The sequence below is a fragment of the Schistocerca nitens genome, chromosome 4 (assembly GCF_023898315.1).
Source record: "Schistocerca nitens isolate TAMUIC-IGC-003100 chromosome 4, iqSchNite1.1, whole genome shotgun sequence".
NCBI classification, from domain to species: Eukaryota; Metazoa; Arthropoda; class Insecta; order Orthoptera; family Acrididae; genus Schistocerca; species Schistocerca nitens.
In genome coordinates, this window is record NC_064617.1 from 370,014,360 (window position 1) to 370,035,282 (window position 20,923).

Genomic DNA, 20,923 nt, shown 5'->3' on the forward strand with positions numbered 1-20,923 from the left:
TCCAAGACTTTATTAAATTTTATGCAATTAACTACCTGACTCTCATTTTAAATGCCAAAATTGATCTTCACATGACACTTCAGGAACTAATATGTACCTACACACATCAGAAACAGTTTGCCATTCTTTTGCTTACATTTCACCTTGTGGACCACCTATTACATTTGGAAGTTGGATGGGGAACAGTTTGGATGTGCTCAGAATTACTTAACATACTGATTGAGATTGAAACTATTGCTGACAGTCAGTCAGCATCCAATCGTGAGCTTGCGGTGAAACCCAAGACAGAAAGATTCAGACAGTAATGCTAGTAACATCATCACCATCTCCTTCCAAGGAATAGGTGTTGTAATCTCCTCTGTCATCTACCCATCCATCTCTTATGTGGTCCGCCGGCCGCAGAGGCCGAGCGGTTCTAGGCACTTCTGTCTGGAACCACACGACTGCTACGGTCGCAGATTCAAATCCTGCCTAAGGCATGGAGGTGTGTGGTGTCCTTAGGTTTGTTAGGTTTAAGTAGTTCTAATTTCTAGGGGACTGATGACCTCAGATGTTAAGTCCCATAGTGCTCAGAGCCATTTGAACCATTTTTTTTTTCTTATATGGTCCACCTAGTTCTCCCATTCCAGTCGGCTGATAATCAATTATCTTTTTTGGCAATCTGTTTTCTGTCACTCTATCAACATGATCCTTCCATTTCATTCTGTTCTCTTCTATCTTTCATTAACTGAAAAGATCTTACTGTTTCATTCCTTATTTTATCCACTTTATTACAACCCCTTACATATCTCATGAACTTCATCTCTGCCGCTTGTATATGTGATTTTTCTTTTTTTTTTTGTTACTCTCCATGATTCAGAACCACATACAAGTGTAAATACAGCTATAACTTTGTGGTCTTTTCTTCCCCCCTCTGAAAATTTTTCCAATCATTCTGCAGATAGCTTGATGTTTATTAACAATCTTCTCAGTATCTCTGTCAGAGTTAAAACTAGTATTACATCCTAGATAAGTGTGTGGGATACTTGTTCTAAAATTTTCTCATTTTTTATTGTTTCCTATCTGACTGGATTCCTTCGTATGAAAACCATTATCTTAATCTTCTTAGCAGATATAGTTAGGTTGTAATGTATTGCATTTTGGCTCAATCTACATAACACTTTTTGGAAATTATCATCTGTTTCCTGTATAACTGTCTGGTCATCAGCATGTAAAAGTGTATTTAATTGTACACTAGATCCTTTTCTTTTCTAAATGTATTTCATCTTTCCACTTCACAATTACATCACCAATATATAAGTTAAATAAAGCAGGTGATAGACTGCACCCTTGTTGAACACCTTGATTTATTAAAATTTCTTCTGACATTTTCAAACCTGGTCCGATTACCCATCCATATATAGATAAACATAACTCATAGGTCTCCAGGAAATAAGCCGGATGGTTACTAGGAACACATATTAGAAATACAGGTTACATTTCTGAGGATGTACGTTTCTTACAGTAAACAAAATATCTGGGCTATTGAATTGGACTGTGTACTTATTTGAATGATAAAATAACTAAAGTATTTTTATCAACCACCAGATTTAGCTGCAGTTGCAGAATCATCTGAAGACACTCCCAAGTATGATGACATTGATGTGTTGCAATAGTGCTAGGAAGTGACTTTAACTTAAAGAATACCAACTAGAACAACAATGCATTCATTACTGTTGGTGTAAATAGTCACAAGTATCTCAGGGACTATTTGCCCTTTTGGTGACAAAGTTACAGTATCACCATGTTCATTGGTTTAAAGTGCTGAAAATAATAACAGTAATGATCAAACAGTCTATGGGTCTACAACTGTGTATTGTCTGATCAGCTATTATGCTGGGGTTAACTGATGAATTGTTAGCAGTAATCATAAACATTTTCCTTGGTTTCTAAGGCATCATATCATATACTGCACTATATGGTAAAATAACTTTTGTTGCTGAAAAATTTGAAAAATTTACTTTAGACCAGAAAATAAAATAGATGCCAATGGAATTTTGTATGTTTGTCTTTTCAGAACAAATGGATATAATTTTAGTAGTGGTACAGACTGTGAAATGAGCTGGATATTGTACGGAATCTGAAACCAGATGGGTACAGTACAGTTCATGGAACAGCGAGTGAACAGTCTGTTACAATCAAAAGGATTCCAATTATCTAAGATTCATGATGCTATGTGAAAGAAAAGTTATTTGTCTGTAATAAGTAGTAGTCCTGACTATTTATTATTACTATTATTTACATTTTACAGCCTTCATTGGACCACCAAAGTCAGTTTTGTACAAATGGCTTTTTCTGTTTCCTATTTTCTCAGTGCTTCATTCTCTTGCATCACAACTTTCTTTCTTCATCTAAAATGACCATTCCATTGTTTGTTTGTTGATGTTGGTTTGTAGTCTAGTTTGTTTGTCCCTGAGTTTCTTGATTTGGTCTACCTTGTTTTTTAAATCTTCTATTGTAATTCCTTCACTCTTCCTCGATTTTCACAGTCAGTCTAATATTGCTCTTACTTTTGCATAATTACTCTACTTTTCTCTTGAGGTTTCTGTTTTCTGATGTCCTGGTTAGATGTCTGAAGAACAAAATGCATTTCTTCCTGATTGTGCTCATTTTCAGTTCCATTTGCTTGTAGGCTGCTTCATTAGAAGTTCTGTTTCCTTGGTAATTTTTGTTTATAAAAATAAATGAGAAAACAATGAGAATAGAATTTAATAGAGGGATAAATGGGAAAATTTGCTAAGATTGCATTTGATAATAGCAAGTGACAAATAGAGAAGCAGATATAAAAATGCTGACTGGGAGACTGAAAGAGAAGTTGCACTAAAAAATGTGTTGTTTTGATTAAAAGCATGTGCCTGCCAGAAAGCAAGTTGAAACATGTGAAGTACCTGAAAATATTTACTGGAAATATATTTTTGTGTTTCCAATGTGACTCTTTCCAGTTGCAAGACTTTAACAGCCATTACATTGCTGCAGAACACTCATCAGCAGTGCTTTCATGCGAGTTATAGCTGCAGTGTACATTCTTTCACACGTGGATATTCCAGAATGACAAGTGATGCTTATACAGAAACTACCTGCTCTCATGCTTTCCTTTCAGAAACATTGAAGTGGACAATCCAAACATTTTATGACATATTTCTGCACTTCTGTATGTGTAATTCTTTGTCTCACAATCAGTATGCCCTTTCAGCAAAAATCAGTTACAAGCTGTCTCAAGTGTGCTGTTGACAAATCCCCAAACAGAAAAAGGTAAAACATAAGTAACTAAATACTAGTGTTTGTTTTCACAATGTCTTCCAAAGTTTTAACGAAACCAGTAAATTCAATCTTGAGAAAATATTTTGACAGCCAAGATTAATCTCTCTTCCATCAAAAGTCATCATCTGTGATTATTGCTTTGTTAAACATTGCTTTTAGTGACAAATATTACATATTTTTGTATGCTGCCACAATTACCAGAAGGTTTAAGTTCAGCCTGTAATTCTTGACAAGTTTTTCGTGTACTCGTGCCACCATAACTGAATTTTTTTGTACCAGAGGACTTTACATTCCAGAGCATAAGATTACCAGTCATTTACCTCCATTAGTTTTGATACATGTGATAGATCAGTCAATATATGAAGCTATGACTATGTGTACTATCATTTGCAGCTGAGGCAAAGTAGGTTTAACATTTCATGTGCTTCAGATTGCACCATTATTGTTAATGCAGTTCTTAATTTAGGATGTAATGTGTCATGGTTTGTGTGCTTCATTTTCTTCTAAATGTTTTTTTCTCCATTTGTGAAACAGCCGCATCTCGCAGACACGTACATATACACGTAATGTTGGTGTTAATACCTACACCAATGTAAAGAACTACACATGGGACTCAGATGGCCAGCTATCTGGAGTAGAAGCTCAGGAGCCATGGGGATTCCGCTATGATGATAATGGAAACATGTTGTCTCTGACATACCGGTAATTATTTTTATCACTTTCTATATTTATTTTTATTTGTAGTTACAAACACAAATTTGGTACTTAGACTCTTAATTGAAACAGGTTTTGAAATGTAGAATTTTATAACATATTACTCTCTGTTAAAAGCATTTGATGTAAATGAAGCTGTGATTGCACAATATTAAAATTTCTTTCATAATTGATGGTCACATTTTCTTGTACCAGTCCTTACTCACTTCAGCTATGCACCAAAACACTTTTGAAAAGGTCTCTTAAATTCTGCTTAAAATATCAGAATATGACATGAATTAATGAAAATATGTTACATGAGTTTATTATCATAGTTTTATTATCATACATGAGTTTTTTCATACATGCTGCATTATTACATTTGCTGTGAAGTATGAAGTTTATAGTTTCGGTTTATTCAGAAGAGTTCCATTTATCTCCTTTTAGAAGTTCCCATCTTTCAACAAACATAAAAATATGTGTTGAGAAGAACAGCCTTGAACACAGAGCTTCTGTGAAGCTCACAATCTGTGGCATGGTCCTTAGAACTGATTGTGGCCCCCTTGTTCTGAGTGGAGTGGAAGGCTTGAACCAGGGACATAGGGTTTTGTTAGAAGCTAGGCTGTGACTTCCTAAACTTGTACAGTAGAGTTGAGAACTGAAGTATCCCCTACATGGGTCAGGTGTGTACTACACATCAGAGCTGCTACCAAGATAGCTAGCTGACTGTGTGTGCACACAAGGTATTTCCACCCAGTCTAGATAATGATTAGCTGTAAGAGACACCAAAGTTTTGTATAATATCTAAAGAAATGCTTCCCACAGGGGATAGTATTAAAATTCTAGTGGTCAGCTTTGGAAGTGTTCACAACAAAGTATTGGAGTTTGAAGTACTCACAAAAAGCAGTGGTAACTTGCATAATACAAGGTACAGAAGGCTGGCTAAAACCTGAAATTAGTAGCAATAAAATTTTTGGGATACGTTAAGTGTATATTAAAACGATGGGCTAATGGGAAATGTAGATAGTGTATTTGTCACACTAAACAAGGAACTCAAACCCATCGAAATAGAAATTGATTATGCTTGCAAGGTTGTTTGAGCAAGTCTCAGTATCAATGGTAGGCATAAACTTATAATTGGGTCCTTTTATTGGCTACTAGGTACAACCAAAAACTTCAGAGTAAACCTCAGTTTGCTAGTATGCATGTCCCCCCATAATGCTGTTATCTCAGGGGAAACTTTAATCACCAATAAATCGGATTGGTTATTTACAATTTTGTAAGTGATCGTCATGATTAGACATCTTATAAAATGTGTCCATGTGGGAAGTGCTGTAATCACATCATGAGGGAGCAGTAGCAGCAGTGATTGCCAAAGTACAAAGGACTACTAAAACAAGTAGAAGGATTTGTATGTTGAACAAATTAGGCTGTTGTGTTACATTCCAGTTAGAAACACAAAACATTTAGTTGTGATAGGAGCAAGTTGAAGAGCTGTGACTCAAGTTAAAAGACTAATTGACTAACCACTGGATAGATATGTAATTTGTAGAACAGTTCATGATGGAAATGCCCCCCCCCCCCCCCCCCCCAGGAATACAGTCAGTCTAAAGAAAGTTTTAAAGAAACAGACACTATTGCATAATAGGTGTAGAACAAATCATCAGGTTATAGATAGAGGGATGCTGAATGCCACGTGTTTGTCAGTCAAGAGGGTGAAGCCTTCATTCACTACCATAACAGAATATTACTGAAAGATCTGTCATAAAACCAGTTAAATTCTAGTCTTATGTAAAAGCTGTTACTGGTACTACAGTCAGTGTTTACATACTCCTGGATGTCACAGAAACTGAAACTGGAGATAGCAAAACAAATGCAGAAATGCCGAACTTCATTTTCAAATGTTCCTTTACAGAGGGGAATTCAAAAATGTTGCTTAATTTTAATTGCTGCACCACTGCAAAGATGAGTATATAGCTATTAGTGTCAGCTGAAGTCTCTAAAATGCCCACTAGTTTGAAGAAAGTGTGCCTCTTTAGAGAATTTTAGAACATATTCTGAGCTCAATTCTAATGAGGTATTTTGAACAGTGATACCTCTTCCATACCAACCAGCATAGATTCAGAACATTGGTCATGTGAAACACACGCCACACTTTTCACATATGAGATCCTAAAAGCTATGGATCGAGGCAGTCAGATAGATGCAGTATTTCTGGTTTTCTGAAAATCATTTGATTCAATATCACACGCACATTTATTATTGTAAGTAGTTTCACAGGAGTATCAAGCAAAATTTGTGACTGGATAGAGAATTTCTTGGTAGGGAGGACGCCCCATTTTATCTTGGATGCAGAGTCACAGACAGTTGTGCCCCAGGGAAGTGTGGTCGAACTCTTGCTCTCATGTTGTAATATAATGTTGCCAGACAATACTAACAGTGTGAATCTTCGTACTATCATGGCATATTACTTGACTGATGAAAGAGCGAATTCGGCAGGAAATGAATTTTGTCTGCTGCTAATATTTCAGCCACAAACCTTTCAGCCATCTTCAGTGCAAGGTCAAAAGACTGACTGCAAAGTCTACCATCCATCTTATACCACTAGGGTGAGCTAATGGCATCTGAATACTCAGCAAATAATAATGGAAGAAATACCATACAGGCGGCTATCGTGGTGCCCTCTGTAAGGGATGTTTCATCACAAATTCTTGTCAAAAGTAGAACATTACCATTTTCTATGAGTGTTAACTATGGCCTGTGCCAGACTCCATGTTTGTCAATGTTAAAACCATCATCTCACAATGTATTTAAATGGATTTACTGAAAACTGGATTCCAGAAGGACAGTAAGTTTATCAGGCTGTAGCAGGTTGGACATAGCATCAGTGCCGCATGCAGCAGTCTTTAACTGCAAGTGGAGTATGTCCATTATACAACAATCCACACTGACAAGGGAAATTATAAATATCTGCCTTCAGTAGATTTAAGTCATGCTTCACAGAGCCAAGAAGAGCCTCCTGTCGATTGAAGTCCAGTTTATCCACAATATTGTATCTGCATTAGAGTGCCCAAGATGAGCATTCCTATCTACCGGCGTGTGCTCAGTGGTGAGTCAAAACTTCATGCAAAAAAGCATGAAACTTTTTTAATGCCAAAAATGACTCCCATTGCCTCCCTTTGTACCTGCAAATAGTCACTTTGCATCGCTAAAAGTGTCTTCGATGCATAAGTAAGGAGTTGCTCCAAGCCATATGGCTTCTGATGCATCAGGACCACACAGATACGATACTGAGACCCATCAGTGGCTCTGGTTAATGGCTTACTTGGCTTATAAGAAGCCAAACAGGAAGTGGAGTGCGAACACTGCTTGGGGAACTGAAAAGCCTATCAGCAGTTCACAAACCACATGGATCTAATACCCTTTTGGCAAAACCTATTAAAAGGATCTCAGATAAGTGCCGATGGGAAATAAACATAGCATAACAACAAATCTTTCCCAAGAAGGACTGGAGCTCCTTCAGGTTCTTAGGCTCCAGCAGTTTATTGATAGCTTTGATGTTATCATCCGTAGGGACAAGACAATCTTCGATAAGCATGTGAGCCAAAAAAATTGCACCTTTGAAGCAAAAAGAAAAAACTACATTTTACCTATTTACACTGAAAGCTATTTGCCGGCAGGCACTGGAAAACTGACTGCAGATTTCGTAAATGCAATTAAAACAATGAAACTCAAAGTGGGTGTTGAGCACTAAGAAACACCGAGAAATGGCGTCCAAAGGCAACTAAAAGTATGCATGCATCTTGCAAGTGAATGGGAACAGTACACACCTCCCACCCCACCCCCCCCCCACCCTCGCTCCCCCCTCCCTTACAACTTTGTCAGCAGCGCCTTCATACATGGATTGAGACTTGATATATGAGTCTGCAACACATTGTGCATTCGCCATCTGTTTAAAATCTCTGCAGAGGGGCATGGCACCGTTTAGCTTCTCAATTACCACCAATGGGGTGCCCCACTAAATAGACAAAATAGGGGAAATGAAGTCAAGTTCCTGTCAATGCTGGAACTCAGCCTTGATGTTGTCATGCATGGCGAAGTGAATGGGGTGGGATGACAAAATTAAGGTATTGCTGACAGCTGAAGAGAGAAATAGGCCCCAAAATTTTCTGCCCAATCAAAGGTATTCTCAAACACCTGGTTGCAAGACCTTAGTAAAGAGTTCAAACCTTGAAAGGAAATCATTTGGGACACTAAATGGACTTTATCAATGATCTGGAATCCAAAAACAGATAAAGTGTCCAACCCAAAAACATTTTATGTGAACAGTGAATTTACAACTAAGAGTATAAGTTACTGATCCACATGCTTATAATGCACTGCAATGGAGGAATGCCCCCCCCCCCTCCCACACACACACAATGGAATATGCTGTTTACCAAAATACAGTACTCAAATGGCTCTGAGTGCTATGGGACTTAACAGCTGAGGTCATCAGTCCCCTAGAACTTAGAACTACTTAAACCTAACTAACCTAAGGACCTCACACATATCCATGCCCGAGGCAGGATTCAAATCTGCGACCGTAGCGGTCGCGCGGTTCCAGACTGAAGTGCCTAGAACCGCTTGCCCACACCGGCCGGCAACAGTACTCAAAGTATCAGTCATTGTAATGCAGGGCAAACCAAGAGCCTGTACATGTCTAAGTTAATTAGGCTGACAATAGCCCCTGTGTGTACTGAAAACACAATCGTGTGCCCATTCATGATCAGTGTTTGCAGAATATACTGGGACAATGTTTGTGGAATGTCAGAGACAGTCTGTGAGTCCAGGGAAAAGACTGGGGCATCCTGCAGCTTGCCAACTCACAAACCGATGCCACATGGTCCACTTTTTAGCGTATCCCACACATGGCATCTACATATGGGTAAAGCTGTGTAATATGCACCAAATGGTGACTGGGGCAGGAATGCCACCTACCGCATTGAGCAGAAACAGATGTGGAAGTTGACTTATGCTGAGAGCCTGAAAAACATTGTGTGCAGGGATAAAGACTCTTCAGCTTCCATGTACCCACTGAGTTGCTGAAGGTGAAGATGGGCAGAGCCGTGACATCACCCTCAGGGCACTGGCACCTGTGTGCTATACATATTTAGCAGTGCAACCTGCAATTGTCAAAAAATGTGTCTCCTGTCATTGCCATAAGTTCATGTGATTCAACAAACAGGGCAGCTTCGGCTAAAAAAGGGCCAGTGCCCAAGTTTGGGGTCAGGTGCTAATTGCCTAGTAAGCAATTCCATCTATAGGTTAACACATTGGGAACACTCAAACTGACACTTGCTCAAGAGACCTTGTAGATCTGCAATTCACGCTAAATGCAACTGCCCAAGATGCTTGTGGTGTCAATTAAATTGCCATAATGTTGCCACTGCTTCTATTTGATTTCCAAAATACTGCTGAGCAACTGGCAGAGTTCCACAAGTTAAGTTTCTTGGGTTTGGTAGAGGGGATTATGTACAGTTCTGTACAACTCCCTTGCTGCTGGAAAGTAACAAGGTGGCCTTAACAACGGGATAAGTGAAACGCCTTACTGTAGAATGCATTGTGGATGGTAGGGTGGAAGCCTTCTCTGCCAAAGCCTGGCATGCCACCAGTGCAGCGTAAGAGCAAATAAATTCTGCATTCTGTTTGAGCAGCTCCTGCAGCTGCACCTGCACCTGCACCTGCTTCACGTGATACTGCCCCTGCTGCAACTATTGTTGCTACTTCTGGAGGCGAACTGTTCCTGTCAACATTGCAAAAATGCGATGTCCATGATGGCCACAAATTAACACTATGAAAAAAATATAAGCTTTACACGCAAAAGAACATCCTTCATTGCCACTTTTGCATCAGCACAGGCAAAAAGATGCCACAAACCATCCTCTCAGTGCAGATGTAATTACTATAGCTGACAGTGGATGCTCAACCTGGGAGACGGGTATCTGGACCCAGGAAGAGGAAAAGCTCATTGTGGAGGTAAATCTTTGGGGGACAGAGAGTCTGAGACTGGCACAAGGAAAAGCACGAAGTAAGACCACCATGAATGACCAAAACAATTAGCATGCGGAACCAAGGGCATGGAGCGATGTGAAAGCCAAGTCCATGTTAGTCTATCTCATTGTAAGAACTGACTTGTGCAGCCTATCACTGCTACCAAGTAAACACCTGAGTCAGCAGTTCTGCCCACACAGTTCTCCACATGCACTGTCCTTATAGGTTTTCATACTATTCTGCTGTGAGATCCACACTGGCTCATGTACATCCACAGTTATATGTGTAAGTGAAGATGCTAAAATGATCATGTCACAAATGTTCATGTGCTGTTTTTCGAAGTTACACCACTAACATTTATGGAGCAGGTAGGTGATTGTTATGAAACAATCACTTTGCAAACATGTGTTTCATATGCAGTAGATTTTCGATACCTCATAGCACCGTGAAATATTCGTTTCTGATCTTTGGTTCCTTACCTGAAAATGTTTAGTTTTGATCCTAAATGTGTAGGATACGCAATAGATCACAGTATTTAGAGCATAATACCAACGTATGATCTACTTGTGGTAATAAGAATGCCTTGCATTGGTTGGGTATTAGAAATTGGAGCTCGATTATAACTTCCCATTTCATGCTGTTTATCTTGTAGGTAAGAAGTAACTTTTCATCTTTTGCAAAATATGAGTAAAACTTATTCTTTTAAACAATATAAACAATGGTGAAGTAGCAACTGAGATAGAGCAGCTGCAAATAATACCATTTAATCTCATTTAATCAAATGCTCAGTTCCAAAATTGCAGTTTATTAACATAATGTGTAATCAGCTGTGGCCAGCTAATATAAATTCAAAGTGGTCACATTGAAATGTGCATCCACAAATAACTTTAAATATAAATGTTTTCTGTTAAATTTGTAATGTCCTTAATCCATATTTGCAGTATGCTAAACTAGTGCAAAAATTTCCTACACCATTACCTCAAGGTATTAGCTCCATAAGAGACATCACTGATGTGGACCCATTGCACCTTTCATTTACAGTGTTAGTGTCTGTATAACTTCCTCAAACTGGCAGATGCAGCAAACAAAACCCCACAAAACCATATAACCAGTTTTTGTATTTGTAACATGGGTATTAACTATAGCCTGATTTTAATAAGAAAAATGTGCATTGTTCTTAAGTCATTTACATTTGATATATTAGCATTACTAAATAATTCATTGTTATTTCTGGTTATTATCTTACAGGGGGAATACAATACCAATGGAGTACAATGTAATGGACCGCATAGTGAAGTTTGGAGAAGGCCTTTACCGGTATGATAACAGAGGTTTGGTTATACAAAATGCAAGGGAAGAAAAATTTCATTATAATGCTAAAGGTCTTTTGGTAAGTTGACATCATAATTTCACAGCCCTTTTTTGCATAGACTAGATGATTTAATAGGAACTGATCAAGTCTTCTTTTCAGGTTCGAGCAACAAAGAGAGGTAGATTTGATGTGCGTTATTACTATGATCATTTGGATCGTTTGGCTACACGTAAAGATAATTACGGGAATGTAACTCAGTTTTTCTACACGAATCACATGCGGCCTAATGAAGTAAGTATTCAAAAATTGTTTCATCTCTTATCACGACAGAAAGATGCAAGCTCAAATGAAATTCATTAGGTCAGCTGTTTTTTAACTCATTTCTAGTTATGGTTACTGATACTTTCAGCTATTCTTTTTTATTTGAAGTCTTGACATGGTGAGACCAAGTAGGGACCTGCTTGATTAAATAAGCTATGAAACTTCAGCCCCAATTCACTGAAGTTTCAGTTGGAAGAGACTTGCCATGTTGGGCTGTAGACCGAATAATTTGGTTGCAATAACATTACCACTAATTGTAGCTGAATGAGATGAAGTATGAAATGCTTTTATAGAATGACTTGTTTATTGTTTTAGTTGTATGATAAACTACGTTTTTAGAGAGAACATGATGGAAAATGATATTACTGTTTCGTGAGTAAACCTATGATGGCACTGTTTGTACCTGAAAGGAATTAATCATTGTCTAGGAGGAGCTTAAAGTCACACAATGATTTAGAAAAGATATCTGCATGGTGTAAGAAGCAGCAATTGACCCTAAATAATAAAAAGTGTGAAATCCTCTGCATCAGCAAGATTATGTGTCAAATCACACAAATACAAGGTTGTCAGTTCAGCAAAATACCTAGGGATTACAACAATGAACAACTTAAACTGGAACCATAACAAAGGAAAATGCCATGTGTAAGAGGAACCAAAGACAGCATTTTATTGGCAGTGTAAATTGCCGATCCACATTCTTATAATGTGCTGCAATGGAGGATTGCCCTTACAATAGAATAAACTGTTTACCATAAGACACTACTCAAAATAGTGTTCATCGCAGTGCAGGGCAGCCCAAGAGCCTGTGCATGTCTAAGTTAATTAGGCTGACAATAGCCCGTGTCTACCAAAAATTCAATTGACCACCCGTTCATGACCAGTGTTGGCAGAATACACTGGGACAATGTATGTGGAGTATCAGAGACAGTCTCTGAGTCCAGGGAAGACACTGTGGCATGTGAACACTTAGAAGGTGAATAAATTGTAGTACATGATTTTGCAGAAAATTATGCATGTGTCCTGCAGGATGAAGTGCTGGTGTTTCATTGGCCACCATTCATCCACTTGTTGTTTATTATAAACAATCAGAAAACTGTGCTGTTGATCACATTTCCTTTGTTATAATATCAGAATGCCCAACCATGACACAGTGAGTGTTCATCTTTTTCAGCATCACTTGGTTAGCTTCATCAGCTTGTTTCCATAAAACACCCAAGTACTACTTCTCAGATGGTGCTGCAGCCCAGTATAAATCGCAAGAATTTGTGCCAACAAATCTTTTCATAATGCTGATTTCAAGGTCTCTGAAGAGTGGCATTTCTTTGCCCCATCACATGGCAAAGGACCATGTGATAGTATTGCTCATCAAGAGACTTGCTGCCCCTACCAATCTGCAGTGGATCTACAACTCATATATAATGACACCCAGACAGTTGGTTGAATGGTGTTCCAAGAACATTGCCGTGTGTCACTTTCAGTACACAACTAACAGTGAGTATGACTGTGTTGTTCCCACTGGCCATTACAATATCAAAATGAAAGTTTTCTCCAATTTACCAGATGTCAGAAATGAATCTGTAACTAGGATCCAATGAGACTTGTTCCTCGGTAATATCACAAGATTTATTGCATGCATGTACATAGGTTGCTGGTGACAGATGTGTTTTGAATCTTAATGAAGATACCAATGCGATTTCAATTAGCTTGCTACATCCTCATGGGTCTTCACTTTCATATGTATGCCCTGACAAACCTGACATATTAACTGTGGACAATGACATTCATATGAAGATTGATGTGAGAACAGCAACAGGGTAAACATATTTCCATTCACCAAAAGATACACAGTGTTAGATGTTGCTTCCCAGTACTGAGGCATAGTAAGTTTAGATTACACATTTTCCATATTTGTTTCTGTAAAACTGAACCTGTTTACCATGCCTTCCAAGCATGTTTTCAACTGAGATGGCTATATCATGTTTCACATCACTGAAGGTCAGATGTCATAGAGTGTGGTCTTGCATATTATAAATGCTTTCTATTGGCCTGTGGACTGTACTAACCTACTGTGCTATATTATAACACCAGCTTTTTAACAATAAACATCGTTTTCAGAGTTTTGTTTCATATTGTAGGAGTCTGAATAATGAATTAATGCAGCGCATTGCTGTACATATTAATTTATATCTCTTAATCCCATGTTCATCTCAACTTGATTTTTTTACTGTGGTTTATAGTGTAACATGAAGAAGCAAATGTATTTATTTATTTATTTTGTTAGTTTCAAAGGTGGCATGTTTTGAGATATTCAAGGTTAAAGGTCAAGGTCACTGCCCTTCGTTGTGTACATTTTTCAAATATGACAAAATTGCATATCATGGAATAGCTTGTTTCAAGACCTTTCCAAAATTACCTGGTTCACTGTTATATCTTTTTTAGAATTTTGAGTGGCCATTACTCTTGTTTTACTTGCGCCGAAATTCCCTAATTTGATATTTTTCACTCTCTTGTCATGTACAACGAACACACCAAATTTTATGAAAATCGAAGAAAGTTAGGTTGGCATCTGTGTTGATTTGACATGGAATGACTCATTAATTTTATTGGGTATCCTTGAATTGGAAGGTACTTGTTTTGTCTTCCTCATGATCCTTTCATACATGCCTTAAGATCTCTGGTGACATGCTGTTGTGATGAGCAATCAAGTAATCACGTAAGTTGATCAGTGCTCACGTGGATGAAGAATGTAACCTGTAATGCTGTTCTGGAAATTTTTCTCTCTGAGTTGTTGGAAGTACATCTAAAATGTGGCTTTGAACTGAGACTGAGAACTTGTTTTTCAAATTGAAGTCTGCCATGCCTTTTAAAATCACTGTTTAATCACAGTTGTATCCAAAACAATCAACCAGTTTGGTATGTTGAATGGTAACTACCTGCTTTGACAACGAGCTGACTGACTGGACCTCAAACTCACAGCTTGAGGCTTTTATATATGCCACTGTTTCCTGATGCAAAATAAGGGACATGTGCCACTAATCATAAATTTCTAATTTTTGCTACTGCAGTTTGGGTTCCTTGGTACTTTCTGATCATCCCATTGATCTCTCACTGTAGTACACAATTTCAGAAAATGGAAACTCCAGGTTGGAATGTTAACATTGTAAGGAATAGGTAGATTGCCACTAACTGTAAAGATAAAATGTTTATGAACTCAAAAAAGCCAAGCCATAAGCTTAAGTAAATGCAATCAACAATGTGAAATAGGAATCAGCTTAATTTTTCAAGGAACTCCTTGGCAGAATAGAAGGAGTGACCCACGAGGAAACTCTTCAGTTTTGATTTGAAGTCACATGGATTACTGCTAAGATTTTTGAATTGTGTGGTAGCCTATTGAAAATGGATGCAGCACACTTTTCTGCACAAGGGTTAAGGAAGTGTGATCCAGATGCAGATTGGATTTCTGCCTGATATTAACTGAATGAAAGCTGCTAATTTGTGGGAATGAGCTGATACTGTTAACAAGAAATGACAGTAATTAATATATATATTGAGAGGCCAGTGTCAGAATAGCCTGAGTAGTGAACAGAGGTAAACAAGTATTGCCCGAACTGTCTGTTTCTGAGCCAAAAATATCCTTTGAGAATGGAAAGATATACCCCAAAATATTGTATGACATAAGCGAATGAAAATAAGCAAAGTAGACTTTTTCTTGTCGAACGATCACTTACTTCAGATACCATTCGAATAATAAAAATGGCAGCATTAAGTCTTTGAACAAGATCTTGAACGTGGGCTTTCCACAACAGTTTATTATCCATCTGAACACCCCTGAAAATCCCCGTGAGGTGCATGGCAGCCATTATGCCCCATAGTACTAATTATTAGAATTTATTACTGTTCCATTCGCATATGGAGCATAAGAAGAATGATTGTTTGAATGCCTCTGTGCATGCAGTAATTATTCTAATCTTATCCTCACTATCCTATGTGAGTGATATGTATGGGGTTGTAATATATTCCTAGAGTAGTTGTTTGAAGCCAGTTCTAGAAACTTTGTTAATAAGACTTTCTCCTTATAGTTTATTTCTATCTTCAGGAGTGTTCCAGTTCATTCCCTTCGGTATCTCTGTGACAAACTTGTGACCATTCATGTTGCCCTTCTCTGTATATGTTCAGTATCACCTGTTAGTCCTACCTAATACAGATCTCACACACGTGGGCAATATTCTAGGTCTGATCGCAAGAGCGATTTGTAACCAGTCTCCTTTGTAGGGTGACTGCACTTCCTCAATATTCAACTGAAGTCTACCACCTGCTTTACACATGACTGAACTTATGTGATCATTCTATTTCATATTCCTACAAAGTGTTAGACCCAGGTATTTGTATGAGTTGGCTGAATCCAACAGTGACTCATTGGTAATGTAGTCATAGGATACTGTGTTTTTTCGTTTTGTGAAGTGCAAAATTTTACATTTCTGAAACATTTAGAGCAAGATGGGAATTTGTGCACCACATTGAAATCTTATCAAGATATGAGTGAATATCTATGCAGCTTATTCAGATAGCACTGCATCATCTGCAAAAAGCCTGGTTTTACTATTAATATTGTCTGAAAAGTCATAAATATACAACATGAACAGCAAGGGTCTCAACACATTTCCCTGGGGCACACCTGAAGTTACTTCTACATCTGATGATGTCTCTCCAGCCAAGATAACATGTTGTGTCCTCCCTACCAAAAAGTTCTCAATCCAGTCACAAATTTCACTTTATACCATATATAATTGTACTTTTGACAATAAGCATAGGTGTGGTACTGACTTAAATGCTTTTTGGAAGTCGAGAAGCACGCCATCTACTTGGCTGCCTTGACCCAAAGCTTGAAATATGTCGTGCGAGAAAAATGTGACTTGGGTTTCATAAGATCGATGTTTTTGAATCTATACTTTGTAGCATTGAGGAGGTCATTCAGTTCAAGATAGCTCATTATGTTTGAGCTCAGAATATGTTCTAAAGTTCTACAGCAAATTAATGTCTATGACATTGGGTGGTAGTTTTGTGGATCACTTCAGCTACCCTTCTTGTAGAGAGATATGACCTGTGCCTTTTTCCAAGAACTAGGTATGGATTTTTGTTCAAGGGATCTATGATAGATTATGGTTAGAAGAGGGTTAACTCAGCGACAAATTCAGGATAGAATCTGACAGGGATTCCGTCGAGGTCTGGAGTTTTGTTCAGTTTTAATGACTTCAGCTGTTGCCCAACACCACTGACGCTAATACTTATTTCATTCTTCTTTTCACTAGTGTGAGGATTAAATTGGGGCAATTCTCCTGGGTTTTCCTTTGTGAAGGAACATTTGAAAATGGAGTTAAGCATTTCAGCTTTTGCTTTGCTACCCTCAATTTTATTTTCTGCCTCAATCTTTAGGGACTGGACACTAAGTTTGGTGCCACTCACAGCCTTTACATACAACCAGAATTTCTGTGGGTTCTGTGAAAGATCACTTGACAGTACTCTGCTGCAGTAGTCATTGAAGGCATCACACATTGCTCTCTTGACAGCCAAACATGTTTCATTCAGCATCGCTCTGTCTATGATGCCCTCTTTACAACTCAGGTTCACTAAGTGTTTTATGTAGTGGAAAGATTCTGTAGCCTAACAGCCAAACGAAGCATAGTTATTCACTGGCAGAAATTACAGTGATGCAATTCTTTTGGAATAAACTGCAGGTGGAAAATTCATGCCATATGGTATAAAAGTCAATCAGATGTTAGCAATTATTTTCCATTTTTAAATTTTCCGGTTTGCTAATAGTCATATGTATTCATTCTGTACATATATCTTTTGGTTCAGAGTATCTGGTCTCTCCCCCTCACTCCCTCAAGCTTTTCGCATTCTTAGCATTTGTAACTGGTACATAGAACTGATTACAAAATGTCATAAATGTGTTAGAAAATGCCATAAATAGAATAAAAATTACAACAAATATCAAAATTGTACATTAATAAAGAAGATTAATTACTGTTCAAGTATTACTTATTCTAGTCATTAAATCGTAATATGATAACTGAGTGTATGCTAAACATAATTATGCTTTTGATTAGATGCTCATTCTCCCTGCGTTTTTAAAAATTTATGTAGCGATTTATAATAATAATAATAATTACAATCTTAACTGTAATAATTATAATAATAATAATTACTGAGTCAAACACTTTTCAGAAGTCAAGAAGTATGCCATCTACTTGGTTGCCTTGATCCAAAACTTGCTGTATGTCATGTGAGAAAAATTGTTATTATTATTAATAATTATTATTATTATGGTGAAGATTGTACTTCACACACTTCCTTTCTCAACATGTTCGAAAAAGTTGGCAACTGTTTTCTTCTAGATAACTCTGTCCAAGTGATTCAATTTCTGAGTTTTCATGTAAAGTATGAACAAAATCTGGAATAGTTTCAACATTATTTCTGTGTATTTTATTTCCTCTGTGCAACAGTGTAATGAGATAGATGGCCACCAGACATCACCATCACTTTAAATGTTGCCCTTTTTGTACTGTTTCAGGTAAGCCAGATCTACAGCCCACGAGATGGCAAACTCATGTCTCTTGTTTACGATGACCGTGGTCATCTGATATTTGCTCAAGTGCACAGGCACAAATATTATATTGCAACAGACCAGTGTGGAACTCCTGTTATGGTTTTCAATCAGTATGGAGAAGGCATAAGGGAAATTATGCGTTCACCTTATGGCCATATTGTATATGATTCAAATCCATATCTTTATCTGCCAGTAGACTTCTGTGGTGGACTTCTAGACCAGGTAAAATAATTTAGAATGTTAATCTGGCAATGCAGTATCACAGTAAATAACTTTTTCAACATTTAGTTCTGCAGTTCAGTATTACAAATGTTTTTTTTTTTTTCTTCTTCTTCTTCTTCTTCTTCTTCTTCTTCAAGTGTTTGGTGTTTTAATTATGATTTCAGACAGAGGAATAGGAAGCTCTAGCTTTTCAAGTGGCCTGACAGAAATATCAACAGTTTTACATGAATACTTAAAATGTTAACAAATAGTGTAGACTTCTAGAATAAAAAAAAAGACAGATTGCTACTTGCCACATAGAGGTGGTGTTGGGTCACCGACAGGCGCAGTGAGAAAGAATATTAGAAATATTTCATCTTTTTGACAAAGTTCTTCTTCAGAAGTAGAAAACCACACATATTCACACAAGCACAACTCACACACACATCATCTCTGGATGCTAAGGCTTGACTTTGACTGTGTCCAATATGTATAGCAATCTAGCTACGGAGTTTGATTTTATAGAATAGCGAAAAAGCATACCACACCTTCTCTTTTCCTTTCCATTCCTTAAATGTTTGTATAGATTAAAATTGCACATGCAAAAGTTACTACTTAACTACTTGTAAAAGGTGCTGATTTATTGATATAAGGTTCAACTATCGTTTCTACAACACACCTGTTTGTATGGCTATTATCCTCAAGTATCTACATCCATGTCTCTACTCTGCAAGCCATGTTATGGTGTGTGTGGCTACTTTGTGTATATTAATATTCAGTTTATAAATTCAAGAGAAAGACATTTGAATTTACAAAATGAATATCATTTGTATATATGTTGTTTTGTATCATGATGGGGAGATACAATCCTAGATTGCTGCAAAACCCAGCAAGTAATAAATTAATATTCACTCTTCTATGTGCAGTTGATGTATCTAATGTCCAAAAGGATATGACCATTGGCTTTCTGGCCAAGAGTGGAAGCATTTCTGTGAACACTAAGTTTGTAAACTGTTCGTGTGCTACCATGGTTTAATTATACCATGCATGGCAAAATGGCGCAGTCCAATACTGATGCTGAGGCAATTATGTTGCACCATGGGCCATAAATGACCAGAGTGAATGATGGCTGTGAAGATGTGTATGGGTAGATAGATGTGCAACTGCAAATGATTCACATTTTATGCTCCATCGGACTAATGGCCTGTGGAATGAACAGCATGAAACATCTGACGGCAAACATCCTGCAACAATCATTGGGACAGTCCAGGCCAGAGGAGAGAGTGTTTTGGGAGATGTTTTTGTGGCATTCTCTGGGTGATCTCATCATTCTGGAAGGCACAGTCAATCACTACAAGTATGCATCTCTCCTTGGGGAGCATAAGGTAGCTCTGCAAAAAGATTTATTCTTCTGATTCGTAGCATTCTGTAGGTTCTATTCTTACTCTCCGAGGAAGAATCATGGTCAATCATTATGCAGTAATTTTAACTGGTCAAGTTCATTTTATGGCACAGATGATATTTCATACCAAAGATACCTTCTTCCACGATGATGATTCATGATTGAAACTGCTAGGTTTGTTCAGTCATAATTTGTGAAACAAGTGGATTAACATCAACATGTCACTTGGCCTTGTGAGTCACTTGACATGAATGTTATTGAGCATCTGGGCTTGCTTTTAACAGGGAATCTTGTGTACATTTCTTTCCCTGCCATTTATGATAGAACATTGACATCATAACTCCACGCCTCTATCTGGTACACCACTGTGTGATCGAGGGGGTGCTCCGGGTTTTATTCCCAGCCAAGTCGGAAATTTTATTCACCTTGGGGACTGCTTATTTGTGTTGTCCTAATCAATTCATCTCATATTCACCACAAATACATGCAATTTGCCAAAGTGGCATAAAACAGAAAGGCTTGCACCAGGCACTCAGGCAGACCCAGATGGAGTCTTAAAGACATTTCTTGATAGAACTGTGTGGTACAGTGCATGATAAACTGCACAGAAATTTTTCAGAACCAGTTCACACATACTCATCCATCGGATGATGAGATGCAGCTTTGTTATTGGCTAACATTGTCAAATGCCATATTAAACTGATGGCAGTGATAGTTTAACAGAGATTTTCAAGAAACTGAAGAAATTCAAAAGCTTATTAAAATACAAAAACTACATTTAGTTCTCTGTTTTTCAGGTAACTTCCCTTGTTCACATGCCAAATGGAAAGGTCTATGATCCATTGATTGGACAGTGGATGTCACCAATGTGGGAAGGAGTATTGGACAGAGTAGCTACACCAACACACTTGCATCTATATCGCTTTAATGGAAATGATCCAATTAATGTAAGAAGGAATCCACAGCATCTAACAGGTTTGTAATGTATAATAATTATTTGATATAATAGTAATATGAAGTGGTCAGATTACTTGCTGGATTTGGAATTAAT

The 20,923-nt window shown here is 37.7% G+C and overlaps 1 protein-coding gene across 1 annotated transcript in view; it reads left to right on the forward strand.

Annotated features, from left to right (window-relative positions):
• The window catches only part of LOC126252108 (teneurin-a), a 352,713-nt gene that overhangs the window by 327,322 nt on the left and 4,468 nt on the right, over positions 1-20,923 (forward strand). Inside the window, exons 32-36 of the mRNA XM_049952972.1 lie at positions 3,835-4,002; positions 11,275-11,416; positions 11,498-11,629; positions 18,234-18,491; positions 20,670-20,847. Of these exons, the coding sequence (XP_049808929.1) occupies positions 3,835-4,002; positions 11,275-11,416; positions 11,498-11,629; positions 18,234-18,491; positions 20,670-20,847 (878 nt within the window). The remainder of the gene's footprint in view (positions 1-3,834; positions 4,003-11,274; positions 11,417-11,497; positions 11,630-18,233; positions 18,492-20,669; positions 20,848-20,923) is intronic.